This window comes from Zootoca vivipara, chromosome 4 (assembly GCF_965207765.1).
Source record: "Zootoca vivipara chromosome 4, rZooViv2.hap1.1, whole genome shotgun sequence".
Taxonomy (NCBI): Eukaryota; Metazoa; Chordata; class Lepidosauria; order Squamata; family Lacertidae; genus Zootoca; species Zootoca vivipara.
Genome location: NC_142587.1, coordinates 95,190,805 through 95,214,739, shown reverse-complemented (window position 1 = coordinate 95,214,739; position 23,935 = coordinate 95,190,805). Strand labels below are relative to the sequence as shown.

The 23,935-nt window shown below is 49.7% G+C and overlaps 1 protein-coding gene across 7 annotated transcripts in view; it reads right to left on the bottom strand.

The window, feature by feature from the left end:
- GDPD4 (glycerophosphodiester phosphodiesterase domain containing 4) overlaps positions 1-23,935 on the bottom strand; it is a 40,773-nt gene that overhangs the window by 1,823 nt on the left and 15,015 nt on the right. The window contains exons 6-15 of one of the 7 annotated variants that reach the window (XM_060273919.2): positions 22,928-23,026; positions 14,610-14,703; positions 12,378-12,523; positions 11,294-11,376; positions 8,005-8,155; positions 6,386-6,610; positions 4,876-5,033; positions 3,766-3,913; positions 2,555-2,637; positions 1,786-1,868 (exon numbers count right to left, since the gene is read on the bottom strand). In XM_060273919.2, coding sequence (XP_060129902.2) covers positions 1,786-1,868; positions 2,555-2,637; positions 3,766-3,913; positions 4,876-5,033; positions 6,386-6,610; positions 8,005-8,155; positions 11,294-11,376; positions 12,378-12,523; positions 14,610-14,703; positions 22,928-23,026 — 1,270 coding nt within the window. Of the gene's footprint in view, positions 1-1,538; positions 1,869-2,554; positions 2,711-3,765; positions 3,914-4,875; positions 5,034-6,385; positions 6,611-8,004; positions 8,156-11,293; positions 11,377-12,377; positions 12,524-14,609; positions 14,704-22,927; positions 23,027-23,935 lie in introns of those variants that run through there. The other 6 variants (XM_060273917.2, XM_088668457.1, XM_060273920.2 and 3 more) reach the window with 6 other exon arrangements.

Sequence of the window (23,935 nt, the reverse complement as noted above, 5' to 3'; positions counted from 1 at the left end):
ATCAAACACACAAGGAAGCTTTTTTTTAGCTGCAGTAACAGTATAGACGCCACTAGAGGAGGATGTTTTGCTACCTCTCCTGTAGGTTCTTTTCCCAGCATGCCTGGCAGGGAGTGCTGGCTGAGTTTTGAGGTCCCGAAAAAGGGCTTTTACCTTGCGCAGGTGTGACATTTGTATACCCTGTGTTGCTAAGAACACTCCCCATTGTGGAATGTGGTGTTGTGTCCAAATTAGATACGAAATATATACAGTATAGAATTGTTAATACAGTGGTACCTCTACTTACGAATTTTTTGCGTTCCGAACACACATTTGTAAGTCGAAAAAATTTGTAAGTCGAATCCCATAGGAATGCATTGGGAGAAAAAATTCGTAAGTCGAAGCAACCCTATCTAAAAATTCATAAGTAGAAAAAATCCTATCTAAACCGCATCCAAGATGGCGGACGGAGCTCCGTTCGTAAGTAGAAACATTCGTAAGTAGAGTTATTCGTAAGTAGAGGTACCACTGTACAATTTTATGAAATGGTAAAACGGCATACAAAAAAATTAAAAACAGTTTGTGCGTAACCTTTTTAAATATTTCAATGGGATATACCTCATTTTAATCATTAATAGGCAAAAGTTCATCCATTTGCGCTACAGGAAATAATTTTTGAGAAAAAAAAAATGAAAAAAGTCATCACCCTACGTAGTTCCCACGCCAACTGCAGCACAAGGAATGGCAGGCAGGCCCAGGTGAGTTGTTCAATGGTGGTGCGGAGGTGCTTCATACAGCGAGTTAGGAAGCCACTGTTCACCTGCAGTTTAACAGGAGGCAGGCTTCACACCATAGGTGCCATCTCCCCGGGGCTCTGGGTGCCCGAGCACCCACAAAATTCCCCATATAGGGGCTGGGCACCCACAAAACATGGGGGCAGGCATGCGGGCACCACACTCCGTGGAAAGAGCGTGGAGTGGAAGAGAGAGCACAGAGTTGGGGAAAGAGAGAGCATGGAGTTCGGAAGGGAGGGAGGGGTCCAGTCGCAGCGCCACCGGAGCTCACCCCCCCCCACTACCATGTCATGACACCACAGCATGTGTCATGATGTCACAGCATGTGCATCATGACATCACAGTGTGGGCGGGCCATGCTGGGCACTCACAGTGTGAGGCCCAAGTCGGTGCCGTTGCTTCGCAGAGCGGTTTAGCAAGCCGCTCTGTGAAGCGCCTCCCTGCTCCTTGAAAAGTTGGTGGGGCTTGGGGCAAGCTGTGGCGGAGGGAGAGGGGGTGCAAAATGAAGGGAGGGCGGTCAGGTGGGGGGATGGGGTAGGCAAGTGGTGCAAGCAGGGGTAACAGGCCCTAGTACTTGTTTTGTGTGTGTGCGTGTGTGTGTGTGTGCATGTGTGCGTGCACAAACTACATATATCACATTCTCAGTCAAGCGCCCTTTGGAAAGGTGCCAAGCAGGCAGAAATATATTGGATTTTCCCTTGTTTGTGTGAAGATCACCTGCCCCCCCGGAGTGAACCTTTGTCCTGCAGTTTCCTGCCCCCTCGGCCAAGCAGACCCTGTCCGGCTCTGTCCACCCAGCCTGGCCATTGGATGCTCTTGGGCAGGAAGGAGAATGTGAGGACTTCCTGTTCCACGTAGGTCTTCATCGAGCAAAACGGCCTTCCATCTTCAGTTAAAGGTGCTGATCAGGTGGCAGGTAAAGGCGGGGAAGCTCTCCTTAAGAGCTGGAGCAGGTTGGTGCTGGATGGAGAAATACTCTTGCCTGCTAGAAGGTAGAGAGGGCAAGGCTCACCTGTCTCAGGTGTGCTGCATAGATCATTATCAAAGGTCCCGTTGCTTTGAGCTTCGTAGGTGGTGTGGCCCACCTCTCTCCACCTGGGGGGGGAAATATGCTATTATTCACAGTCCATGAAACTCACACACATACCCCAACACTCACCTCCAGGTCTCTGTTTGCAATGGGTGAGTGGGTGTGGGTGTGCAAATATTGGCCTACCTTATGGGGCCATTGTAAGGATTACTGGTGGGGGAGGGGAATATGTGAGCCGCACTCTCTAAAAATAATTTCCTTTAATTGCATACACGGGGGTACGCATGCCAGCAGGGTTGGAGTCAATTGGGAGAAACTTGGAATCATTGAATTGTAGAATTGGAAAGGTCTCAAAGGGTAATCTAGTCCAATCCCCTGACAACTAGCTTTAATAATAATAATAATAATAATAATAATAATAATAATAATAATAATAATAATTTACACCCCACCCATCTGGCTGGGGAATTCTGGGTGGCTCCCAACAGAATATTAAAAACATGATAAAACATCAGACATTAAAAACTTCAGGAGGAATTGCAGAATCGTAGAATTTTAGAGTTGGAAGGGACCTCCAAGAGTCATCTAGTCCAACCCCCTGCAATGCAGGAATCTCAGCTATAGCATCCGTGAGAAATGGGCATCCAACCTCTGGAGGCTCCAGCTCAGTGTGAGTACAGATTGGAGGCCTTGAGAAGGACTTGTTCTTGTTGTCATCCTGGGGGTGCATGGGGTAGGGGGAAGAATTTACCAGTGAAAAGTGAATATGAGAAGGATGAAGAGGACCGCCAAGACGTCTGTCACTATCCACATACTCCGGTACTCGCCGGGTGTCTGTAACAGAACAGCGGACAAACTGGAGTCACTCCTCAAGGTGAAACTGCAGAAATGGGGGGTGGGTGGGACTCTGCAAAGAATGACGAGAAAGAAGGACCCGGGCTATTTGACAGTGCAACAGTTCAATGAAAATAGGGACGTCCTATCTGTACCCTCCAACATTTCTCCGGTGAAAATGGGGACATCCTAAGGAAAAGCGGGGCATTCTGGGATCAAATCAGAAACCGGGATGGCTTTTGTAAATCCGGGCCTGTCCCTGGAAAATAAGGGTGCTTGGAGGGTCTTGAGATGGGCAGTGAAACCTCACTCAAACCAACTCTCTTATAAATGATAGTCTGCCATAAGTGAGCACGTTTTTATAAGTACAGTGGTACTTTGGTTCTCAAACTTAATCCGTTCTGGAAGTCCATTCCAAAACCAAAGCGTTCCAAAACCAAGGCGTGCTTTCTCATAGAAGGTAATGCAAAATGGATCGATCCGTTCCAGACTTTGAAAAACAACCCCTAAAACAGCAACTTAACATGAATTTTACTATCTAACAAGACCGTTGATCCATAAAATGAAAGCACAATCAATGTACTGTACTATAAAATAAATAAGACAGTATTGTAGATGATAAAAATTACAATTAATTTTTTTCCCTTACCTGCACTGATGATAGTCATTGTTTGGATGGGGGGCTTTTATCCATTTCCGCAGTTACACAAACGATCAATCAGTAGCTGAACTGGGTTCCATACAGCCACAAAAACAAATGAACCGAAAAAGCCTCAAAAATGAAAACGCAAAATAAATAGCAAAAACAAAAGCGCAAACTAAATCTGTTCCGGAAGTCCGTTTTACTTCTAAAATGTTCAAAAACCAAGGCGCAGCTTCTGTTTGGTGCAGGCACCCCAGAAACAATAGCCGACAGCCGCATCGGACGTTCGGCTTCCGATAAACATTTGAAAACTGGAACACTTAATTCTGGATTTTCGGTGTTTGAGAATCAAGGCGTTTGAGTACCAAGGTACCACTGTAAAGGGTAGTCCAAACTTTGTGGCGTACTGGTGTCTCAGTGGCTATCAACCACGACAAGTAGCCATGGTTCTCCTTCACTGGCGGGGAGATGCTGTCTCCACTTACCAAGAGGAATAGAGGCCGCTGGAAGTTCCCTAGGGTGTGGACGGCATTGGTGGTGACAGAATCGGCCCCAGAGCACCACGCCAAGGAAAACAGCCATGGTTCGCTGACCACCCAGAGGTTGGTTGAGATGTTGGCTTTCGCGTATTCCCTGTCAAGTAAGCACAGGAGTTCCTCTTAGAGCAGGGGTTTTTTTTTTTGAGGCCCTGCTTTTGGTGGCTGCAAATTACAGAGCCTGCCAGTCACAAAATGATGGCGCCAAGGCAAAGTCACTGGTGGAAAGAGGCTGAGTTGGGCAAAATCAGCTCACAAGGGCCAACATCATTTCCTACTGCTACCTAAGCTGTCTTTCAGTATTGCTAAATTCTCTGCAGCAGCCTTGTGGCAAGGAGTTCCATAGCTCAGCTTCAAGAACAGGCATTTGCTCTGGAGGTATTTTGACTCCCCTTCTTGCCGCTGTCGTCAGGCCAGACCCCAAGCAGTTCCTCCACTTCTCCCCCCCTTCTTCCCGCGCTACAGCCCTTTGTGTTCCGCTGGTCTAGAGACCAGCGGAACACAAAGGGGAATGAACTGCAGCTGCCAGAAGAAGGCAAAGGAAGATCAGCTGTCAGCGCTTCTCAGCTGGTCTTCCTTTGCCTTCTTCCTGTACTGCAGCTCGTTCCCCTTTGCTAGACAAATGCCCCTTTCGCTAGGTTTTGCAATCGGAGGTTTTTATGGCCACACTTCGCAAGACGAAGCGGTGGCCATAAAAAAAACTCATCGTCTTGCGAGGCAACCTCCGATCGCAAAACCTATTCGTATAGCGGAAAATTCGTCTTACAGGGCATTCGTCTAGCGAGGCACCACTGTATGTGGGTTGAAGTCACTCAGCAGGAGTCTTAAATCGCCACTTCCAGCACCCTCCTGCTGCCCTCTTGCCCCTTAGCACCCCCCTAGGCAACCCCACCACCTCCCAGGGGGCGGTACCAGCCCCCTTTGGAAACCACTGATCTGCCAGTTCATAAACGCCTCGCTGAAATTTGCCCAAAACATTCTCCGCGGAAATCAAGACTTGGTTTTCCAATCTGTTCTCTGAGGGTGGGAGGCGGAGACGGCTCTGTCCGGTCAACCTACCGAATATCTACCCAGCGCAAATCTCTGTAGTCCAAGTTGAGCCTGGAAATGCCCTTCACCTGGAGGACCTCAACTGGGTAAGCTGTGCCTGAGGTCTGCTGGAATTCAGGAGCTAAGCTCTGGACAATGGATCTATCCCTTGGTTCCAGCCACAGGACCTGCGATTGGCAGAAGATGAACAGAAATTATTCCTTCCGTCTTCCAGGTACAGGTGCAAAGGCAGGTGCTTCTGAAGCCACAGAAGCCCCCTCAACACACAAGAAGAAGGGGGTCAGCACCCAGCAGGGAGGGGGGCAACGTTTGCAGAAATATGGCAGCCCAATGTGGAATGAAACATTAGGAAGAACTTCCTGACAGTAAGAGCTGTTCGGCAGTGGAATTTGCTACCAAGGAGTGTGGTGGAGTCTCCTTCTTTGGAGGTCTTTAAGCAGAGGCTTGACAGGCATATGTCAAGAATGCTTTGATGGTGTTTCCTGCTCAGCAGGGGGTTGGACTGGATGGCCCTTGTGGTCTCTTCCAACTCTATGATTCTATGAGTTTTGCTCCATAGCTGTGGAGTGATGGAGATGGAGGAATGGAAAATTGGTTGGGAAGGGAAATCGAATGGAGTATTCTACCAAAGGGTTTGGCTGGCTGGAACAGTGCGCCCTTCACGCTGCAACATTTTGTTGCAGTTGCCACAGGTTGGTGTCGTTTTACTTTGAATGTTTTCAACCGGGCTTGCTATAAAGCATATTCAATCAGGCTTACAAAAAACAAACAACAACCCACATTTACTAGATGACCCTTTTTTAAAAAATGAATGAGGACAAAATTAATAGAGGAGAACTGAATGCCTGTTGCCGGGAGCTGCTGCACTCATTCTGTTTGTGGACTTCCTATCAGCAACTGGTGGGCCTCTGCGAGAACAGGCTGCTTTTGCAAAGCAACATCCACAAACAAGGTGTGTTTCTGTTCCCGCTACCCGGTTGGAGAACAACATCGTGAAATTCGGAGAAGCGCAAATTTCGGAGGATGGCGCCATTTGCACGTTGTTTTGGAGTGTGCAAATGAATTTGATTTTGCTTTGATAACTAATGCCTAGAAACCACCACCACCCCTTATCTCAGGAGGTATGGATCGCAGTAAAGTCTCTGATGGAGATCTAGCTAACCAAGCCAGCTCCCGTATCTCGGCTCTCTCTCACTGCACCAATCTGGGACAGGTAAGGAAGAGGGAGCCTTTGCTGCATAAATTTGAGATAAAACCTCCCCGGGCTGCATCTGGGGAACATGTTCAGATCAGAACACAGGCATGGAAACCTGCTGCCAATCAGTGTGGACAATACTGAGCTAGATGGACCAATGGTGTGACTTAATATAGGCAAGCTTCCTGTTTGTTGTTGTTGTTTAAATCACCATCGGTGATTTGATACCATGTGGGTCAGGATCTGGCCCACACACAACATTCTCGGGGGAAACTCAAGTTGGATAAAGAGGGGCGGGGTTTCAGAGGAGGGAATGTCTCGTACCAAGTGGGATTTGTTCCCCATTTCGTTTTGGAGGACCTCCACGATTCTGTTGATCCAGGTGTCCCTGTAAGGGTGATACGCTGGAGGGTACTGAAGATCAAAGAGGACCAGTTTGTCCTCCTGATAGGCAAGTTTCAAGAGATCGCTGAGCTTGTAGACTCTCTGTTTTCTTGCCAGTTTTTCATCCTCAGGCGAGAGCGGGGGCATTTCAAAGAATGGTCTCTTCTGCAAAGGAATTAGGAATTGTTGAAGGTGCTAGGAATTGTAGCTCTGTGAAAGGTAAACTACAGTTCCCAAGATTCCTTTGTTAGGGGTGCCATGACCATTTTATTTATTAAGAATAAGAATACCCCACCAATCTGGCTGGGTTTCCCCAGCCGCTCTGGGCGGCTTACAGCATATATAAAACATAGCGAAACATCAAACATTAAAAATATTTCTGATACAGGGCTGCCTTCAGATGTCTTTTAAAAGTTGTGTGGCTCTTTATCTCCTTGACATCTTATGGGATGGGGCCACTACTGAGAAGTCCCTCTGCCTGGTTCCCTGTAACTTTGCTTCTCGCGGTGAGGGAACCACCAGAAGGCCCTCAGCGCTGGACTGCAGCATCCAGGCTGAACAATGGACAGTGTTCTTGAAGCTACAAACGTGAGTCTGACCAAACTGCGGGAGGCAGTGGAAGAAGACAGGAGTGCCTGGCGTGCTCTGGTCCATGGGGTCACGAAGAGTCGGACATGACTAAACAACTAAACAACAACAATAAACGTTCCTTAACTGTACGGCATGAACGTGACTAAATACAGACTAGTAGCCTGCTCACACTATGCTATACTTCGTACCTCGGAAGTCAAACGGAATCCGTTCCAGAAGTCCGTTCGACTTCCAATCCAAAGAGCAGCTTCTGAAGCCCCATTGGATGTTCGGGAGTTTGGGTGAGATGTAAGAGAAATGGGTTGGAAAGGCATACAGGAAAGTTGGTGAAGTCCAAGGGGAATGGGGGTTTGGTCGGTGAGGGGGGGCTGGGGAGAAGAGTGAGCAGGGGGGGCAACTTGGGTAAGGTGTATTGCGAATGGAGGGTCATTTAGGTGAGCTCTAAGGTGGACAGTGGTAGCTTGGGTAAAGCAGAGCACACAGAGGCCCAGGCTGTAGTTGGAAACATGGACAAGCCTGCTCTCGGAACATAGCTGCCAAGTCTCCCGTATTCCCCGGGAAACCCCCATTTTTCCGGCTGTTCCCAGCTGAAAAAACAGATTTTTTTTGTTTTTCCCCGGTTTATTCTAGCGTGGCGGCCATTTTGGAACTGGGCGGAGCATGCTCAGAAGCGACTTTTGATGCTGCTCTACCCAGTTCCAAAATGGCTGCAGCGCGACTTCTGGTGTGGCGGCCATTTTGGAACTGGGCAAAGCAGCATCAAAAGTCACTTCTGAGCATGTTCCGCCCAGTTCCAAAATGGCGGCAGCGTTACTTCCGGTCTGCTACTTCCGGTCCGATCCCTTATTTTTCAAGAAGGAACTTGGCAGGTATGGCTCTCAGAAGGCTATTCCGCTGCTCACCTCCCCAGAAGGCAACTTGGGGGATGTGATGGGCTGAGTTCCATTTCAAGTCCCGTTCAAACATACCTCAAAGAACCAGTTTCCAGAGTTCAGCTTGTCCAGTTCACTCCAGGGGAAGTTGGCAGCAAACACCTTCGCCCACGTGCGATTGACAGCCTCAATGTTGGTGGTCCTTTCTAGCGTGTCGTCATGCATGAGGAAGGGGACGCCGTCCAAGCTGTTCAAAACAGAAAAGCAATTCCGCGCGTCATGCTTGGGGTCTTAGGTAGGCCATTCGCCAGGTTGCCCGAGAACAGCTGAGATGTGTCACATGTTCTTTCCAGTTCCAGTTTTCAGGGGAGAGTGGGAAACCGTAGTGTAGCTACACACACACACCAGAAAAAGCATACATTTAAAGCAATCGCCTTCCCACAAAGGATCGTGGGGGCTGCACTTGGCCACTCAAAATTCCCAGAACCCATAACAAACAATAGTTCCCAGGATATTTTTGCAGGAAGCCACATGCTTTAAATGTATGGCATGTAAGTATTTTGTGTGTCATTTCACATATTCCACCTCACTGAATCTGCTCTGGGTCGTCCGTGTGTCCCCCACCCCCACCCCCACTGGCCACTTGCTACCTTTCAGAGGAGATCTAGGGTGGTTTGAGGAATGATATGAGGGACAGCAGATGAGAGTAAAGGTCCATTGCACTGGTGGAAGTCCTTCCTCCCATGGAATGATTTATTTGGACGGCTACTAACCACCATGGCTACATTCTGCCTCCACTGTCAGAGGAATTATGCCTCTTGTGGGATGGAACACTGGGGCAGACAAGTCACAACAGTTCCTAGAGTGTCCACTAAGTGGAACTCACCTGGAGGGACACCTGACTAAGTTCAGTTCCTGTTCCTCCAGATATGCAGATGAGATGGATTAGCTGGCAGACAAAAGCCCCCAGCCAGCAGCCATTCTCTCTCTTAGCCTTTTCTCCTTCAACGGGAACACATCTCCAGAGAATCTCCAGTTAGGATGGTTCTCCCTCTTGGCCTGCTGCCAAGAGAGAGACCAGATGGAGCCTCACTTTACTAAGTAGTCTCCAGATGTATATATTTGTAACTTTTCCACATAAGCCTGCCTTTCTGAGATTATGCTGTTAACTCAGGATGTCATGTGAGTAAACTCTATCTTATTTTAATACTATTGTGTTGTGTATTTCTTTTAAGAGGGACAAAGGGGATTTGCCAGGAAGTATAATATTGAAGTATAATATTGTTGCAGAGGTTCTAACAAACCTAACGCTCACGCTTTGCTGCGCAGAAAAGGGGAATGTCACTCTGCTGATAGAGGTAAAAGTAAGATAGGTAAAAGACCCCTAGTCGGTTAAGTCCAGTCAAGGGAAACTATGGGGTTGTGGCACTCATCTCGCTTTCAGGCCGAGGGAGCCGGTGTTTGTCCACAGACAGCTTTCCGGGTCACGTGACCAGCAGGACTAAACCGCTTCTGGGGCAACGGGACATTGTGACGGAAACCACAGCACACGGAAATGCCGTTTACCTCCCCTATTTATCTACTTGAACTTTTTGGCGTGCTTTCGAACTGCTAGGTTGGCAGGAGCTGGGACAGAACAACGGGAGCTCACCCCATCGCGGGGATTCGAACTGCCGGCCTTCTGATCGGCAAGCCCAAGAGGCTCAGTGGTTTAGACCACAGCGCCACCCGCATCCCTACTGCCCAGTGAGAAGAGGATGCTGGATTAGATGGCCCTGCTCCAGCACAGGTCTTCTTACATTGGCCACAACCTGTTATACTGATGATCTTACCCAACTGTTAGAGGTTCCCCTCCGAAAGAAAAATGCAATCAAATATCAAAGCAGGGGAAATTGGGGGGGCGGGCCAATGCAAAAGGTTTTTTTTCCCTCTCCCGTAACAATAGAACTTGTGGACGTCCAGGAAAGCTCAACGTTGGAAGATTTAAGACAGGTAAAAAGAAAGCCCTTCGTCACACAGGTGCCTAGCCAGGCTATGGAACTTGTTCTCCCAGGAGGCAGTGATGGGTCACCAACTTGAATGGTTGTGAAAGAGGACACTAGAGATGCCACAATGGCAATGGTCACTTGGAGGCATCGGTGCTTCTGAATGCCAGGTGCTGGAATCCACAGCAGGAGACAGGGGTCTTATGCTCGGATCCTGCTTGCTGGTTTCCCAGAGGGATCTGGTTGGCCGCTGGGGGAACAGGATGCTGGACTATAGAGGGGCCACTGACAGGGCCGGATTTAGGTTTGATGAGGCCCTAAACTACTGAAGGTAATGGGGCCCTTTATATGTCCAGCTGTCCCAGGAGCGGTGTTAGGGCTTTTTGCGCCCCCCGGGCGCATGCGTCATGACGCACGCACGCACACCGCTGATGCCCCTGCGTCCCCTCCATTGGCGGGAGGAGTGTGGGCCAAGGGGGGAGCTCGGCGCCCTCCCACCTGTGGAGGGGACGCTTTCAGCTCCTCAGCGGCGGCGGCTGCAGCGAGCGAGTGAGTGAGCGGTGGCGGCGGCAGTAGCGCCCATAGCTGAAGGCTTCAGCTGCGGGCGCTGCCGCCGCTTGCTCGCTACAGCCACTGGGGAGCTCACAGCGTCCCCTCCGTGGGCGTGAGGGCACTGAGCTCTCCTTTTGGCTCGCGCTCCTCCCGCCTGTGGAGGGGACGCTGGGGGCTCCTCGGCGAGCGGGCGGGCGGGCGGGCGACGGCGACGGCAGCGCCCATAGCTGAAGGCTTCGGCTGCGGGCGCTTGCCGCCACTACCGGCGTGGGGGTTTTGCGGGGCAGGCTCGGCAGCGCCCCCTCCATTTTTGCGCCCTAGGCAATGGCCTAGTCCACGTAAATGGACGCACCAGCTCTGAGCTGTCCTTTGTCCACAACAAATTGTTGCTGTTTTTTTTTGTTGAATATATGCTAGATGGTAATTTATGGAAATAATAGGTATCTCAAGCCATTTGCACATAACAGTCCATGCAGAATGTACGTACCCTATATATAGAAGGGAGCAAACCAGTGATATTTTAGGGAGCACTGTTGCTGTATGTAGGTTTTATTTTATTTGTTTTTTATCTTATATTTTGGAAATGTACATCCAGTTCTTTTCCCTTCAATTTTTTTAGGGGGGCAAGAGAGTGGGGCCCTAAGCTATAGCTTGTTTAGCTTATACGTAAATGGCCACTGGCCTGATCCAGCAGGTTCTTAAAGCAGCACCAAGAAGGCAGCGACAGTTAGTGAGTTAAAAGAGATGGTTTAAACGCAGCAGGCAATAACGATCCCTTAAGACAGCGGGGCACATACGGGGGGGGGGGAGTTTGACCCCATCTGGGAAACTGTGTTCCAGAAGCTCACCTAATTTTGACATCCGTCTCAAAGCCGATAGCACCGTAAGCGGCAGTTTTTCTGAACGACATCTCTGTATTTTCAGGAGCTACCTATTATAAAAATGAGAGAGGAAGACATGACGGATGGGCAAACAGCCCCAATCCCTGTTTTGCAACCTCCTCGAGCATTTCCTGGAAAGAAACTCTGAGAATGCTTTTGGGGTAGCGGGGGGGGGGAGTAATTTTTATTTGATTTTACAAGTGTAACATTTTAACAGTATCAAATACATACTCAGATTTAGAGATTCCTCTGAATCTCTAGACTTCCCTCCATCCTCTCCACGGGTCCTATTGTCATCTTTTCCTACTGCATATTATTTCATCAACAATATTTTAATATCTCTCCATTTTATCCAACGTATTTGTTGCATTTACAAGTGTTGTTAAAATCCTGCTAATGTTTCTGTTTACTTACAGTGGTCTCTTAAATAAATTACAAATCTTTCCCATTCTTTCTTAAAATGAATTCTGGGAATGCTTCTGACTGGCTTGGATAGAGCTATGGGAGAGTGTGGAGAAGAAAGGAGACAACTGCACACTTGTAAAATTCACTTCTTCTTTTTGCCTCTGGCCTTGTCCACTTGTGGCATGTGGCCCCTGGAAAGCTGCCCAGAATTAAATGTGGCCCTCAAGCTGAAAAGGTTTCCCCACCCAGGGACTGTACAAATATTTGCCACGACGGTCTTGTGCAGGCATCCCCAAACTGCGGCCCTCCAGATGTTTTGGCCTACAACTCCCATGATCCCTAGCTAACAGGACCAGTGGTCGGGGAAGATGGGAATTTTAGTCCAAAACATCTGGAGGGCCGAAGTTTGGGGATGCCTGGTCTTGTGTATTGTGTAAGGACGCACATGTTGACTGTAGTCCCTAGTTGAGTATGACCAACAGAAACGTTGCAAAATAGTGGCCTTCATCAGGAGCTCTTCATCAGGCGAGGAAAATGGTTTGGATTTCTTTAAAGGTTAAAAACAAACCAACTATCCAACGGAGGAGGAAGCGTAATGGCGTCAGGTAATCCTGAAGTCCCGCCCCGCCCTTCCAACTCAACCTACCATTGGTGCTCCTCTGTGGCCAATCAGGTGCGGCTTGGGACCCAACGCCCCCTTCTCCATAATACAGGGAGAATGCAACCCCAGGGGAATGAAGAGAAGGCAGAGGAGGATGGCCAAGTAGGGGGAAATAATCAATACCTGCAGAACTGAACGAAACAAGAATAGTCATGGTCTTTGCTATGCTGAGTGGGAAGGAGGACAAGTCCAAGTTGGACTGAATAAGTATTTGCTGGCCTTCTCACCCACAAGCCCTTTTTTCTTTCTTTCTTTGCCATAATATGCAATTAAATAAAAATAAACCAGCATGAAACCCCACATTTCTAAACCAATTTCCCTCGAAATACAGGTTGTTAGTGGATTCTCTCTCAAAACACACGGTTTGAAACTTGATAACTTTCTGATGGGTTCCATGTCGAAGTACTCTTGCGGCCCACTTGCTATGAAAAGTTGGACCCCCCTGCTCTAGAGGGCGGTCCCATGACACTGTGGGGGCAACTTTGTGGGGCTAGTTTGCATGATACTTGAGTCCCTGAGGTCCTGAAGCAAGCAAGCAAGTGTTAAAATCTTATGGAGGATTCTGTCATTCAACTAGTAAGGCCAGTTTCTTAGCGGCCATCATTTGCGTAACAAAAGAAGCGATGGCACCCTTCTGGGCACACGAGTGGGCCTTTCTCCCCCCTCACTTGGCTGGTATCTAGAAGGACAGTTGCCCAAGCGGTTGTGTGTGAGCTGAGAGCAGAAAACAGGCTGCAGGCAGAAGCCAGAGAGCGAGAGCCATGCTTGACTGGGAGTGGCCGCCAAGACCATATAACACCAAGACCTACATTGGCTCCCGGTACGTTTCCAAGCACAATCCAAAGTGTTGGTGCTGACCTTTAAAGCCCCTAAACAGCCTCAGCCCAGTAGACCTGAAGGAGCATCTCCACCCCCATCGTTCAGCCCGGACACGGAGGTCCAGCTCCGAGGGCCTTCTGGCAGTTCCCTCACTGAGAGAAGTGAGGTTAGAGGGAACCAGGCAGAGGGCCTTCTCGGTGGTGGCGCCCGCCCTGTGGAACGCCCTCCCGTCAGGGAAATAAACAACTACCTGACTTTTAGAAGACATCTGAAGGCAGCCCTGTTTAGTGAAGTTTTTATTGTTTTATGTTTTATCGTGTTTTTAATACTCTGTTGGGAGCCGTCCAGGTGGGTGGGGTATATTATTATTATTATTATTATTATTATTATTATTATTATTATTATTATTATTATTTATTATTATTATATTTCTGCTCAATTCCTAGGCTATGAGTATGGGAGAAGCCATTCCTTTTGGGGAGTTAATGCTGTGAACTCTTCCATCGGGTTGTAAATGTAAAGGGACCCCAGACAACTCTGGGACAACTCTGCGGACAACTCTGGGGTTGCGGTGCTCATCTCGCTTTATTGGCCGAGGGAAGAAGAAGAAGAGAAGAGTTTGGATTTGATATCCCGCTTTATCACTACCCGGAGGAGTCTCAAAGCGGCTAACAGTCTCCTTTCCGCTCCTCCCCCACAACAAACACCCTGTGAGGTGGGTGGGGCTGAGAGACTTCAGAGAAGTGTGACTAGCCCAAGGTCACCCAGCAGCTGCATGTGGAGGAGCGGAGACTCGAACCCGGTTCCCCAGATTACAAGTCGTCCGCTCTTAACCACTACATCACACTGGCTCTCTTCCTGGTCATGTGGCCAGCATGACTAAGCCGCTTCTGGCGAACCAGAGCAGCACACGGAAATGCCGTTTACCTTCCCGCCAGAGCGGTACCTATTTATCTACTTGCACTTTGACGTGCTTTCGAACTGCTAGGTTGGCAGGAGCGGGGACCGAGCAATGGGAGCTCACCCCGTCGTGTGGATTCGAACCACTGACCTTCTGATCAGCAAGCCCTAGGCTCTGTGGTTTAACCCACAGCACCACCTGAGTCCCTTTTCCATCGGGTTGTATATATGTGTAAATAAACCATACATCCTAAAGACGCCACAGTTTCCGCTGTCTCTCATTCCAAGGAAACCAAACTGTTGGTTAGTATCTGGAACCTCTTGCGCCGCTTGCAGTTTGGCAGGGAGGGCATGCAACAAAACTTTGTGGTTGTGGGGGGCTCATCAGCAGACCCATGCCAAGGACCCCGCCGAAGTCAGATGCCGTCCCCAGGAGCAACAGCCCCAGCCGCTATCTGCAAAGAGATGTTCATGCTTAGCAAGCAGAGCTCATTGTACCTTTGTTGTCTGTCCAGAAGAAATGAAGAGCCACTGGCCACGCCAGGAGGACCATAATGAATACGGCAACCATGTGGAGGAAGGGAGCCGTGACCTGTTGGGAAGACAAAGTGTCCCCATGAAACGCTTGGGGCTAACTGACACATCGCTCTTTAAAAACGCACACACAAAAATAGAAAACTAGCGAGGTCTCAACTAAAGAAGAATGGCAACTTATGTTGACAGAATATGCGCAAGTCGCAGACTTAACAGTTACAATCTTTGGCAGGGATTTAATGACACTTGTAGTGTGGAATTATTTAAGATAATTTTGGTTATTAAACAGATGGATATGGGTAAAAGATGCAGCAAATTTAACCTTAAACATGGAAGCCATGGAGGGAGGGAAGGAGGTCCGAGGGTTCAAAAGAACCTTGTACTTTAATGTTTGAAATGGATATGTTAAAATATGTAAAAATTATGAAAAGCCAATTGGAAAAATTGGAAAAAGAAAGTGAGCGAGGTCCTAGCCAAAGAGGATTGGCAACTTAAGTTGACAGAATATGTGCAAGTCGCAGACTTGAAATATAGAATAAGAAGGAGTTCCGCTTCCGCCTGCAGGAATGGCTGACCCTTGTTCCATCTCTCCGACCTTCATGAGGAATTCGGCGGTTGCCAGGGGAGTTAAAGGCAACCCCCCTACCTCTCCGGGGGTTACAGAGAGGGCCCGCGGGCCCGCGATGCCCCCAAACCCACTCCGACTGTTCAAGGAGTGGGGGGGGCTTGGGCTGAGAGCACTCATGAAATGTCGGAACTCCCGGACGTTAACTTGCAGAGCGGGATCTCCATGATTAAAGAAGATAATTAGGCGTAAATTCATGGACATGCTTCAGAAGGAGGGGCAGAAGCTCTGTTTACTGCCAAGGAATTTGTGCTGCTGAGGGTGAGAAGTCAAAGCTGTATTTTATCTGGAAGAAAGATTGATGGGGACGTACCATGTTTCCCCTTTTTTAAGACGTAGTCATAATATAAGCCATGGCAGGGTTTTTATGCATTCGCGAAATATTAGACATACCCCGAAAATAAGACGTACCTTGTTGCTTCCCTTTGGAGCCTCAGAGAGGCTTGAGACCAGATGGGAGGGGGCCCGAGGCAGAGCGGCGGCGGGGCAACTGGCGGCGGCGGGAGCCGCACTGCCGGAACGTTGTGGGCCGCATGGCCCGAAGCAGAGCGGCAGCGGGAGGCAGAGCGGCGGCAGAAGCCCTGCTGCCGGAACATTGTGGGCCGCATGGCCGAGGCAGAGTGGCAGCGGGGCGACTGACGGCGGTGGGAGCTGCGCCACCAGAACATTGTGGGCCACATGGCCTGAGGCAGAGCGGCAGCGGGGCGACTACGGCGGCGGGAGCTGTGCCGCTGGAACGTTATGGGCTGCATGGCCCGAAGCAGAGCAGCGGCGGGAGGCAGAGCGGCGGCAGAAGCCCTGCTGCCGGAACATTGTGGGCCGCATGGCCCGAGGCAGAGCGGCAGCAGGGCGACTGACGGCGGCGGGAGCTGCGCCGCCGGAACATTGTGCGCAGCATGGCCGGAGGCAGAGCGGCGGCCGGAGGCCCGCTAGCCCTCCCACACGATTCCGGAGGCTTTTCTGCAGCGTAGGTGACGGCCCGCTGTTTCTCTGGGCCGTCAGGCTGCAATTTCACCGAGCCCCACCAAGCTTAGGCGGCGGCGGCGGCATTGGCAGTTCTTTAGGAACTTGCAGATCTGGATCTCACAGTTCTTTAGGAACTCGCGGAACCAGATCGGGCAAAACCTGGCGCGCAGCGCAGGCGCGGGATGAGGGACACGATCCAGCCTCGGCAGCCCTAGCGACGGCGAGGGGGGGGTTGTGAGCCTGCCGCTGGACGAAGCAGCCCCACCCCACTCGCTGCAGAGTCTCCGGAGCCAGATCCCTCAGCAGGATCACTTCCCGCCCCCACTGCTTAAGAGGAGCTGCCGGTGGAGCGCAGGGAGCCTGGAGGGGTGGCGAGGAGGGCAACCTGTCTGCCCGCATCCCTCTCTTAACTGCTGTACGGTAACTTGGCAAAGAGGTTTCCCACCTCATCGTCCCTGCAGGCAGGCAGCCACGTTAGAGGGGAGAAGGGCAAGGGGGAGGGAGTTCATTAATGTTTCGAGAGTCAGCTCAGGAAGGGGACAAAGGGAAGGCTTTAAAAGCGTCGCGAACGGGGAGATATTCACTTTTTTTTCAACAAGGTGTCCCAATGCAACGGCTTGAGTATCTCCTCTTTTACGTTGCAATCTACGTCAGCTTTTGCAACCGATAGGGCTCCAGCGCCGGCGCCCAGAGCAGATCTATCCATAGACAGTTCTTGCTTCACAAAACCCAAGTCATGTAGCATCGTTAAAAAAAAAGACACCCCCTGAAAATAAGACACCGTGTGTTTTTTTGAGGAAAAAAAGTTATAAGACGGTGTCTTAAAAAGGGGGGAACACGGTAATGAGAAGGGAAGTGAGCTTTTTTATTTTTTTATATACTCTACGAGTTACTTCATACCTTCCCGGACGGGATGTCCTTGTTTGTTTGGAACAAATGAGAGATAAAGAATACCTGAGTGAGTAATGAATTCTATAAACTATTCTATTGAGCATATCATTTGAAGTTGTAAAACTACTGAAGAGAGAAGCCCCCCTTTAACTGGATGGTCGGAGTCCCTGGAATGCGTTCGGTGGATTTATGGTTGTGACGCACTTTGAATTTGAACAGCGATCTGAAGCTAAGTTCAGCTACAGGGCAAGGAGAGCCACAAACTTATCAAGAGTCTATGCATACTGTGACGGCTGTATCTTTGCCTGGAAAAGCTGTAAATTTTACAAAGATTGTTGGTTTAAAAAAGTTTTAAGAAAGCAAAAGTGATCTAAGCTTTTTAAGATGGCGCTGCTCCGTGTTGAAAGACTGACGCAACAGGACATTCCAGACAGAAGATATATGGGGGGGCCAGAACGATTAAAACTCACACAGGAGAAAGAATATATGTGAACTCTCGTTTGATACTTATTTCAGCAGCTGTGAAAAAATCGGATGAAAGAAGAAAACATTTTAGTGACTGGTGGGGAAAGATCGGGATTATTTTGGATTTTGAGTGAAGATTTGGACTTTAGAAAAAGACGGCAGTAGACGGGTGCGAGGAATCCCCAAATTTTTGAAGCATGGGAACTCCAGAAAATATTATATGATTTGGCATAATATTCGGTTTAATTGATATGTATTTGTATAATTTGAAAGAGGTGGGGGGGGGCAGCCACAAGTAGTACCAGTGCGGAGGGGGCAAGCCCTAGTAACCAAGTTTAATGGAGACCCCAAGGAGTATCTAGGATTTGAGACTGAGATTAATTATGCGCTGGAACTGCATAACGCGGAGTTTCCTGATGACGCGCACAGAGTCTCCTATATCGTGGAACACTTGACGGGGGGGGCAAGAGAATGGGTCAGGCCGCTCATCACGTCAAAAAATCCTTGCATGAAGAATGTAAAATTATTTTTAGAAGCCCTAAAAGTAATGTATGCAAGCGACAGTGAGATGGAAGCTACGAAGGAGGAGCTTCACAATTTGACGCAGGGCAGAATGACGGTCAGAGAATACTGGGCGAAGTTTACAATGCTAGTTCACAAACTGGGGTGGGATTTGCACAGTGACCCAGTGCAGCCTGCCTTTTACCTGGGGTTGCATGCGGACGTGAAGGATGAACTTTCGAGGGGGCCAAAGCCACAAAATATGGATCAATTGAGTAAAGCAGCATTAGCGGTGGGCGTGAGACAAGAATCCAAGTGGAACGACAAACAGGCGACGCGCGCAGCTCGACCGTGGTTCTCACGCTCACAAGAAAGGCAGCATCATCAGCCCCCACCCCAAGCCCCACCCCCAGCACCGCCCAGGGCCATCCCAGATCCGGAACCGATGCAGATTGATGGAGCGCACGCGCGGGCTTTTCAAACCCCAGCGGCGCCAAAACGCAAGGAGGGAAGGGGCGGGAACTGCTTCCTCTGCAACTCCCCTACCCACCTCGTCAGAAACTGCCCCCACCGCAGGGAATGGCAAGGGAAGGCGGGAACGGTTGTGCCCTCCCCCACTGACGCAGCACCACAGCAGGGAAACGAGACAGCCTGGCTGCAGAAGACAAGGGGCAGCAGCCAGGCGCTAGCGACGAACGACAGCCCCAACCCGCCCTCCCGCGCTCAGCGGAGCACCGCCAGCCCACCCCACCCCCAAGCAGGCGTGATTCTAGAAGTGACTCTGACACTCCCAAATGGGTACCCCCTGACGGTTTTAGGGCTCATCGACAGTGGTGCCTCGGCCAACTTTTTTTCGAGAGACTTTGCAGAAGCGCATCAGATCCAACTTCTGCAGCTGGACTTTCCCCTGCACGTCTCCACCATTGATGGCAGGGAGTTGCTGGGAGGGGCCATCACCCACCAGACGCCCCCCCCATGAGGATGACGGTGGGAAGACACCCTGCCGTCACAAAATGAGTGGGTGCCGGCCACAGAGATACAGGAGGAATTCTTAGTGGAAGAGTTTCACGCTCTCTTCCCTCACAGACCCAAGCCCTGGCACAGGGACAGGGAAGGGGAGGGGGAGGGACTCTCAGGAGGGGAATCCGAGAGCAGCTCCCCATGGAGATGGGAAGCGGGTTTTGAAGAACCTGAAGAAGTATGGTTTTACCCGGAGACGGGCACGTCAGAGTCAGTAGAGGACTGGGACAGATTTTCACTCCCACCAGCTCTGATGCCACGGACTTTTGGGGCTTTCAGTCCTCCCAGGGAGAAGGGGGGAAGTCTCCAGACTGGGGGGAGATTTTCACCCCCACCAGCTCCGACGCCACGGACTTTCTTGGCTTCCAGTCGTCCTCGGCTCCCTCGGAGCCCTCGGGGAGGGGGGGAGGGGAGCCTGGGGGTGGATGTGAGGGACAAGAGATACAGGCAGGTCCCTCCCATTCTGCACACCAGCTCATCGCCCAGCGCCAGTAGCAGCAGGGAAGGGGATAGCTCAAGCGGTGACTCAGGAAGTGGGGTCCGAGGCTCAGGCAAGGTAGCGGAACCCATGCCCAGCGGGAGACGGGAAGTGGGAGGCAAGGGGGGAAGGCCCATCCCTAACCACCTTGTGACTCGGGATCTCCAGTATGTTATTATTTGTGGACCTTAATGTCCTCTGCGGGGCATACCGGGAAGTCATTGATATATTAAGGATGTAAAATGGGTATCCTAAATTGTAAAACAGAAAACTTAATAAAAATTATACAGAGAGAGAGAGAGAGAGAGAGAGAGAGAGAGAGAGAGAGAGAGAGAGAGAGAGAGAAGAGCCTCGCTGCTGGATCAGGCTGAACGGGGCAAATCTAGTCCAGCATCCTGTTGTAATAACAATAACAACAACTGTTGTTGTTGCTGTTGGTGTTGTTGTTGTATATGCTGCCCATCTGACTGGGTTGCCCCAGCCACTTTGGGCAGCTTTCAACAAAAAACAGTAAAAGCACAATACATCACACACGAAAAATTGAAAAATCAGATAGCTGTTTATCTGTTTGACATCAGCTGGGAGGGTGTTCTACAGGGCAGGCACGACTATTGAGAAGGCCCTCTGCCTGGTCCCCTGTAACCTCGCTTCTCGCAGGGAGGTAACCGCCAGAAGGCCCTCGGAGCTGGATCAGGGTCCGGGCTGAGCAATGGGGATGAAGATGCTCCTTCAGGTCTATACAATGGCCAACCAGATGCTGCAAAGGGAAGCCCACAAGCAGAACAGGAGAACAGCAGCGCTCTCCTCGCTTGCAATCCCCAAGCGGCAACTGGCGTTCATAGGAATGCCGTCTCTCACCCTGGAATGACCTCCCCGTTCTGTGCATACAGCTATAAGTCCAGGTGCACCTGGTTACACATGCATCCAAACCGCAGCTGATTCCATTCCTCTGCACTGTCACAAACGGGTTGGACATAGATGAATGGCGGGAGGAACCAGCTGGGGAGCCCCCAAGGAAAGAAGGCTGAGAGTCCAGGGGCTGGTGGTGGGGTGACAATGAGTGGTCAGAGGGAGAAGACTGGGAGGAGGAGGTGTTGGAAGCTCAAGAGGTAACAGGGTTTAGCGATCGGGGAGAGCAGGGCCATTTTAAGCATGTATGGCGCCGTGGTACAAAGACCCCTCCGGCGCCCACCCCCCGTTTCCCAGAGTTGCCGACCTTTTTTAAGGGGGGGGACCCCAAAGTTGTTGACCTTTTTCAAGAAAGGTTCCTCAGAGTTGTTGGCCTTTTTTTAGAGAGAGAGAGCTGACACCACACTTACACATTCTCTCTAACAAGACCTTAAAACAAAATAAAATGAAAAGGCAGATGAAAATTTAATGAAGTCCTCAATTCCAAAGCAAGACCCATTCAAGACTCAGCAGCTCTTCTAATTCATCCTTATGATTCAAATCACCACATATCAAAAAGTTAACACAATCACCAGTTGGTTGTTCTTTAAATAAATTGATAAAGACACAGAGAATGAAGTTCCCGGCCAATTTGTGTTTGAGTACAAAGCTGAAGTTTTCAAATAATGGGGGGGTAGGGTGGGGGGTGTAAAGCAGGCACCCCCAAACTTCGGCCCTCCAGATGTTTTGGACTACAATTCCCATCTTCCCCGATCACTGGTCCTGTTAGCTAGGGATCATGGGAGTTGTAGGCCAAAACATCTGGAGGGCCGTAGTTTGGGGCATAGCTGTCAAGTACCCTGTTTTCCCCATGAAACCCCCGTTTTTACTTACCTTTTCCCGGTGTTCCCCCGTATCACTTCGTCTCCCGTTTTTCTCCATTTTTTTCTCCTACCGGTTGCCTTTTTTTTCCTTTCTGATTTGCCCTTCTATGGGCACAAAAAAAGTCGCATCTACGCATGTCCGGAAGTGCATAGACGCGACTTCCGGTGTCGGCGGTGGCCATTTTTGGTGCCCATAGATGGGCGGAGCGACACCGGAAGTTGCGTCGGCGCACTTCCTGGCATGCGTTCAAGCGACTTTCGAAGCCGGCGGCGGCCATTTTTGGTGCCCATAGAAGGGCAAAGTGACACCGGAAGTTACGTTAACACAACCTCCGGTGTCACACGGCTGCCGGTCCCGGATTCTGCAGTCCGGGACTTGGAAGGTAAGGTTTGGGGATGCCTGGTGTAAAGCAGTGGCATCCTGAACCTAAAAAGGACCCAAAACCTGGGTCACAAAGGCTGCGGCCCTAACCACTTACCTGAGAGTAAGCCCTGCTGAATCTAATAGGACCTTAAAATCCACCCATGTCTTTAAAGGACTTTTTGTTGGTGTTTGTTTGTTTTTAACCACTAACTGCATGGAGAGTACGCTCCTAACCATCCTTACCTCTGAACTGAGTCCTAATGGTAGTGCCCCCCCTCCAGCTTTCCCCTCCCACTGCGCCAAATCTGAATGAATCCCTCCTCCACCTTTTTCCTCAATGCAAGGGGCGGGGGGCAACGTTCTCAGCGCCCCTCCCCGCCCCCTGCACTGGGCAGCTTGAGACTCGCTTGCCACGCAGGCTTCCTCAGCAGTTTCGCTACTGCCACGGGGCAGGCATGGGGGAGAAGAAGAAGAAGAGTTTGGATTTGATATCCCACTTTATCACTACCCGTAGGAGTCTCAAAGCGGCTAACAATCTCCTTTTCCCCTCCTCCCCCACAACAAACACTCTGTGAGGTGGGTGGGGCTGAGAGACTTCAGAGAAGTGTGACTAGCCCAAGGTCACCAAGCAGCTGCATGTGGAGGAACGGAGATGCGAACCCGGTTCCCCAGATTATGAGTCTACCGCTCTTAACCACTACACCACACTGGCTCCCAGTGGCACCACGTAGCTTTGCGCACCGCTGCCGCTGCCTCCCTGACAGGAAGCGAGAGGGCACAGCTGGCCGTAGGAAGAGCCCCCACCACCGCCGCCACCCAGCATGCCCTCACAGCTGTTCCCAGCTGTTCTGAACCCCGGGGAGGGTTTCATGCACACACATCATGTAGCATGTTACTTTCAGTGGGATAGAAGGGTCCTTTTCCAGCCCTACCGAGAGATGTCAGGGACTGATCCTGGACCTTCTGCATGCGGACCAAGGGATCTACCGCTCACTGCACCATGAAACTTCCCCAATGTTTGCAAACGTGCCTGTCATAAACAAGGAGGCCCGAGGAAGAAGGGTTCACTGCAACTCTCTTTCGTGGCAAACCCAGGTTTGCTGCGTCGTGTGTGCAAAAGGCCTCATCGAGTTCATGTACCAGCAGCTCCCCACTGGGCTCTTCAGAAATCCTTCACACGGAGCCTAGCGGTTTCCTCACCTGAAAGGACAGGTAGAACGTGCTCCACTGCGCCCTCCAGAGAAGCGTTACCATGGCAAAGGCAAAGCAGGAGATGCCCAGGGCAAACACCGTCGCGATCTAAGGGAATCAAATGTTAAAAACAATTCCCCCCCCTTTTTTAAAAATACATAATTTCTATTAAGCGTTCTGTTTTACAATTTAAAGTACTCATTTATACATCCTTAAAATATCAGTGCCTTCCCTTCTCTTTCCATGGTTCATTTTATGTATCATAAATCCCTGCTTATTTTACAAAAACTATACCATTCAGTATTCCATTATGGCATCCATCAAAACCTATTTACACTGTTGAATTTATCTTAATACTGCCAGTGTTTTCAGCTCTACAGTTATTTCCCCATATATTCACTAAATGTTTCCCAATCTTCTCTAAACATATGCTCTTCTTGTTCTCTTATTCTATATTTTAAGTCTGCGACTTGCGCAAATTCTGCCAACTTAAGTTGCCAATCCTCTTTGGTTAGGACCTCGCTCACTTTCTTTTTTCAATATTTTTTTAAACATATCCATTAAACATATCCATTTCAAACATTAAAGTATAAGGTTCTTTTGAACCCTCGGACCTCCTTCCCTCCCTCCATGGGTTTCATATTTAAGGTTAAATTTGCTGCATCTTTTACCCTTATCCATCTGTTTAATAACCAAAATTATCTTAAATAATTCCACACTACAAGTGTCATTACATCCCTGCCAAAGATTGTAACTGTTTACAGTGGTCTTTTAAATAATTTACAAATATACTCCAGTCTTTAGAAAATACTTGATCTTCCTGGTTTCGGGTCATCCCCGTCAGTTTCGCCATTTCCGCATATTCCATCGATTTCTTCTTCTTTTGGTATTTCTCCTTCCTTCCATCTCTGGGCAAATAGCACTCTCGCTGCCGTCATTGCATACATAAAAAGTCTTTTACCTTCCTTTGGTAGTTCTTCGCCTGCTCACTTTCCATTTTGGGGCTAACAAAACATG